This window comes from Scyliorhinus canicula, chromosome 18 (assembly GCF_902713615.1).
Source record: "Scyliorhinus canicula chromosome 18, sScyCan1.1, whole genome shotgun sequence".
Lineage (NCBI taxonomy): Eukaryota > Metazoa > Chordata > Chondrichthyes > Carcharhiniformes > Scyliorhinidae > Scyliorhinus > Scyliorhinus canicula.
In genome coordinates this window covers 5,165,558-5,171,557 of record NC_052163.1, presented here as the reverse complement: position 1 = coordinate 5,171,557, position 6,000 = coordinate 5,165,558, and the positions used below count along the sequence as shown (strand labels likewise).

General features: G+C 49.8%; 1 protein-coding gene across 1 annotated transcript in view; it reads left to right on the top strand.

The window, feature by feature from the left end:
* Positions 1-210: 210 nt before the first annotated feature.
* stxbp4 (syntaxin binding protein 4) overlaps positions 211-6,000 on the top strand; it is a 260,949-nt gene continuing 255,159 nt past the window's right edge. Inside the window, exons 1-2 of the mRNA XM_038777465.1 lie at positions 211-301; positions 2,640-2,701. Of these exons, the coding sequence (XP_038633393.1) occupies positions 2,679-2,701 (23 nt within the window). The 5' untranslated portion in view covers positions 211-301; positions 2,640-2,678. The remainder of the gene's footprint in view (positions 302-2,639; positions 2,702-6,000) is intronic.

Here is a 6,000-nt window from a genome sequence, read left to right as displayed (position 1 = left end):
CCCCCTCCCAATATCTCCCCCCCCCTCCCAATATCTCCCCCCTCCCAATATCTCCCCCACCCACCCCAATATCTCCCCATGTACCCCCTCCCTCCCCATCTCAGCATATATCCCCAGTGCGTCATATCCGCCTTGCCTCGGCTCTGCGCCTGCGCGTCCTGCCAGACTGGACTACAACACCCAGAGGGCCCGCGGCGGCGCCTGCGCACAGGAAGGGAGCCGGTCTTCGAGACTCTGTGGGGCCGCGCGGGAAGCAGGGACTACCAGAGGCCGAGGCTCGGAGCCCAGTGACAGGCCGCAGGTGGGCAAACGACAAAATCTGACAGCAACCCGTTTCAAAGTTACGGAAGGGTGAAAAAACAGGACAAAACCATCGGGGAAACCTTGGAGGGTCCTGCTGGTTCCCTCATTGTCCAGCTGGGACCTGCTGGTTCCCTGTCATTGTCCAGCTGGGACCTGCTGGTTCCCTCATTGTCCAGCTGGGACCTGCTGGTTCCCTGTCATTGTCCAGCTGGGACCTGCTGGTTCCCTCATTGTCCAGCTGGGACCTGCTGGCTGCTCCATTGTCCAGCTGGGACCTGCTGGTTCCCTGTCATTGTCCTGCTGGTTCCCTGTCATTGTCCAGCTGGGTCCTGCTGGTTCCCTCATTGTCCAGCTGAGACCTGCTGGTTCCCTCATTGTCCAGCTGGGACCTGCTGGCTGCTCCATTGTCCAGCTGGGACCTGCTGGTTCCCTCATTGTCCAGCTGGGACCTGCTGGTTCCCTCATTGTCCAGCTGAGACCTGCTGGTTCCCTGTCATTGTCCAGCTGGGGCCTGCTGGTTCCCTGTCATTGTCCAGCTGGGACCTGCTGGTTCCCTCATTGTCCAGCTGGGATCTGTTGGTTCCCTCATTGTCCAGCTGGGACCTGCTGATTCCCTGTCATTGTCCAGCTGGGACCTGCTGGTTCCCTCATTGTCCAGCTGAGACCTGCTGGTTCCCTGTCATTGTCCAGCTGGGACCTGCTGGCTCCTCCATTGTCGAGCTGGGACCTGTTGGTTCCTCCATTGCCCACCTGGGACCTGCTGGTTCATCCCATTGCCCAGCTGGAACCTGCTGGTTCCCTGTCGTTGTCCAGCTGGGACCTGCTGGTTCCCTCATTGTCCAGCTGGAACCTGCTGTCTGTTCCACTCTCCTGCCATTTCTGAGAGCTGTTCAAGCTCAAATCAAGTTGGCATGGAATAAACTCATGTAATGGACCGGATTGGGTAAAGCAGCAGTTCCCCTTCCCTAATGGACCAGTTATATTTTTACAGTATTCCAACACTCTAGTGGTCACTTTTATTAAGAGTATATTTTTATCTACTGACTTTAATAGAGAACTGAATTGAAATGATTAAACTAACCAAGGTCCAATTAAGCTGATGTTCTCTGGATTACTGGTCGTGCAGTATAATGACTATGGGACTGTACTCAAATATGGATTTCACAGTCCCAGAAGAAGCATAAGGTTCTGTACACTTAATTACCCTGTCCCAACCTCACATTGAGGACTCTGCCTTCCTGTAAGGAGGTTACATTGTCAGATGGGGCTGGTGTATTATCGGTATTATGTGTGGTGCAGCTGGTGCGTCACACAAAGGATAGAGTGTGTCACACACAGGACAGAGCATGTCATACACAGGCCAGAACATGTCACATACAGGACAGAGCATGTCACACACAGGGCCGAGTGTGTCACACACAAGACTGAGTGTGTCGCACACGGGTTAACACGGAGGACAGAGTGTGTCACACATGGGATAACACACAGGAGAGGATAGTGGGTCACATGTGGGATAACATACAGGATAGAGTGCCACACACGGGATAACTCTCAAATCAACAAGCTATTAAAATGCTGTGACTGACCAGGGCCTTTTCTGTCCCTTGTCTGCCCTGCTACTCTGATCACCTTCAACACTGGGTCTTCAATTTGGTTTCCTCAGAAGGCTTTGCCCACACCACAACATTACATAAACCGACTGCGACTTTCAGCTAAACCAGGAGGCTGGAGAAATTGAACCACTCCTCAGATTTCATCCCCGTTTTAAAGCATCCTCATTGTATCGTGTGACTACTAAGGAGGTAGAAGGGGAGCTCGATGGGCCTTGGTGTTTTGCCATCTCATGATTCCTAAACTAACTGACAAGAAATTAGTCAACATTCTGCTCTGTAGTTCAGACTTTGAGTTTGTAATTCTACTATTTACAGTTCAAAGTAAAGCTTTCACCAATTTAGGGAAACAGAAAGTAGATTTGGTTGGAGGATAGTAATTTCTCTACAGTGGAGGCTGAGGAGCTGCTAAAAGCAAAAAGCATGCTACAGCACCACGACTGGTAAGAAGGTGCAATTACAGCGTAACACGTTTACATAGCAATGTTCCATTATAAATAGAGGAATTTATGATGGGGAAGCTAACAGGAAGTTCACACAGAAGGAAGAGCTTTAATATATCATGGATAGATATAGAGAGACTGCTGATTTCTCTTTTATAGTGGGAGGATTGAAGATAAGTTGCAGGTTCCTTTCTCCAACCTCTGCATTCCCCTTGTGCTGGCTGGGATGGGGTGTAGGAAGTGTCATTATATGGCGAGGCATTCAAATTTGTTTCTTTCATAGGATCTTATTGATTGGCTGGAGGGGATCTCTTTCACATTGATGGTATCCAGGCTTCCAGAAAGGTGAGTGCTGAGATCAGCTCCTTCCAGAGATCGGGAGCAGGATTCTCCGTAGCCCTACTCCAAAATCGAGAACGGCGATCGGGCGGAGAATGGCTCCCAACACCGAAATCGGGGCAGGCGCCGGCTTGCGATGCTCCGCCCCCTCCAAATCATCTGTCATCTGGACACGCGGCGCGCGCAGTCGCAACCCCGTCGGAGTGTTATCAACCCGCCCCCGTTGGGCCGAGTTCCCGACAGCATGGGCCACGTGTCATCCCAGGGGTCAAGGACCTGGCATGCCGGCTGCGGACAGTGTCCTGCGCCGCCACACTCGGCCGGGATGCGTGCCGCTGGCCGGGGAGGGGGGGGTTCAGCTAGGGCTGGGAGGAGTGGTGGGGGATGGCCAGGGGGTGGGGTCGGGGTGGGTGGGTACGCGGTCCAGCATGGTCGGCACCATGTTTTCCAGTGCGGTGTAGGCGTGTGCGGCTGCAGCTTGTCAGCTGTCCCCTCACCGGTACCGGAACTCCATGTGGTGGAAAACCACAGATTCTCTATTGGCGCCGACAGGGGCTGTTTAGCTCACTAGGGGCTGTTTAGCTCACTGGGCTAAATCGCTGGCTTTGAAAGCAGACCAAGTAGGCCAGCAGCACGGTTCGATTCCCGTAACAGCCTCCCCGAACAGGCGCTGGAATGTGGCGACTAGGGGCTTTTCACAGGAACTTCATTGGAGCCTACTTGTGACAATAAGCGATTTTCATTTTCATTTCATTACTTAGCCTCAGAAACGGAGAATCCATGTGAGTTGATGGCAAAACCACTGCGTCTGATATTCTTCTGTAAAACTCAGTGGTATATTGCCATTTGTTTAATACTCTGGGTGTCATTACTAATAATAATTTTATTAGTGTCACAAGTAGGCTCGCATTAACACTGCAATTAAGTTACTGTGAAAAGCCCCTAGTTGCCACATTCCGTGGCCTGTTCGGGTACACTGAGGGAGAATTCAGAATGTCCAATTCACCTAACAGCACGTTTTTCGGGACTTGTGGGAAGAAACCGGAGAACCCGGAGGAAACCCACGCAGACACGGGGAGAACGTGCAGACTCCGCACAGACAGTGACCCAAGCCGGGAATCGAACCCGGGACCCTGGCGCCGTGAAGCAACAGTGCTATCCACTGTGCTACCCTGCCACCCATAGTAAGAGCAGCTTTTATTGCCCACTGCCCATTGCCCTTGAGAGAGTGGCGACGAAGTGCCTTCTTGATGTAACTGAATCAACAACTGGAGTCACATGTAGGCCAGACCGGGGAAGGATGGCAGATTTCCTTCCCGAAAGGACATTAGTGAACCAGATGGGTTTTTTACAACAATCTGCTAGTTTAATAGTCACCATCACTGAGACTAGTTTTCAGTCAGTCGGCCGGGTAGCACAGAGGTAGCGCCCCCTACCGCTGGAGCAGAAGATCCGGTTTTGAATCCAGCGACGGGACTTGTTGACCACGGTTCAACGAGGGGGGGGGGGGGGGGGGGGTCAACGGGCTGACAATCAGCTCGGGACTCCTTCCACTACCTCACCCAAACTATTCCAGAAAGGGTAAAAAACAGTGTTGGTGTGCAGGCATGCTAAAGTAACATTCCAGATGTCATGAATGAATATCCCAGCTGCCGTGCTGGGATCGGAACTCTGGATCATTAATCCAGGAGTCTCCCTGAATTCCTATTCCAGGAACATTACCACTATGCTCTCATACCTATGCTCGCTATGAGGTGCCTGAGGGCGCTATATAAATGCAACTTCTTGTAGTGCAATGTTACTCTTTCCCCATTATGCCTTATTTGTCCTCCCTTTCCATTCATGTTGGTCTGGCCGCTCCGATTAGAGCCTTGAGCATGCTGTCTTAGGTTAACTGCCTCTGCGGTGTGAAAGTTCTCTCTGTAAAAGACTCCCATCCACATCTCTTGTCTTTCGCGCTGGGAGTTTGTACGGTGATAAGAGATGAACAAACAGTGCTTTGTTTATGTTCCCATGTAATGTACTCTCTCCTGGATCATTCAGTACCGGCCAGGAATACTCTCTTCCTATTTCTACGTGGACAAGCATATGCTGAAAGACACACACTAACCATAGCATTCGAGGCGGGAGTGAAATGGGCGCCCTCTTAAAGCCGACAGAATAGTGACGGCACCTCCAAAGCAATTTGTTCTTCGTGAAGATTTTCAGGTGTTATGAAAATAAAAGAAGTTTTAAGTGAGTTTAATTTAATGTTTCTGTGGCTGGGAGGGTAAAACCTATAGTCCATGCTGGACAAAGGTGTTTGTATGTGTGGGGGTTGGTTTCAGTTCCAACTGTGATCTTATTGTGCTTAGAGAGGGGTAGGAGGTGAAGAATAAATAAACCAGCAGTGGTTGCTTAGAATCTGTAACGTTTAGAGAAATGTTTAAGTTTTAGTTTTAGCTGAATTTGTGGGCAGTTAGAGACAGGTCACTGAAGACGGAACAGCTCTCAACTCTGCCAGGACACTATACAGGACAAGGGAACTGCAATATAAGCTTGCTAAGGAACAAGATACAACCCAGGTATCCAGGGAATTGCGACAGAAATAACTTTTAAGACACCTGAAGTTAAGAGAACAGAGACCAAGGTATTGTTTAGAACAATTCAAGGAAGAGTAAACAAAGTGTTCTGAGTTAAAGAGACAATTGCAGTAACTAGATTTAAAGTGGGACAGCAGACTTCAGAGCTGGATGAAAAATTTGATGTCATTTTAATACAGCCTGGACATCGAGAGCAGTTTGCACCGCAGCCAAGACAGGGAAATCTTAAAGGGGTTGGTATAAAATCCTGGACTAGATTTCCTGTTAAAAGTGGAGTGGAAGCTTTGTTTAAAAGTGTCATTTGGAAAACCTGGTCTGGATTTCAGAATGCTAACCGCTAAGGGAAAGCATACTTGATTTAAAAGAAATTTTTTAAAGTGCGTATTTGGGAGTGGAGTTTGGAAACTCGCAAGTGGCAATCAGCTTGGAGGGATTCGGACGAGAAGTCCACCCACACTTAGGTTCGGAGTGGAGTGCATGTTCACCTTAAGTGCTTAAAATGGGCTCCAAACTTTTTTTTTAATAAATTTAGAGTACCCAATAACTTTTTTTCCAATTAAGGGGAAATTTAGCTTGGCCAATCCACCTACCCTGCACATCTTTGGGTTGTGGGGGCGAAACCCACGCAGACAAGGGGCGAATGTGCAAACTCCACACAGACAGTGACCCAGAGCCGGGATTTGAACCTGGGACCTCGGCGCCGTGAGGCAGCAGTGCTAACCA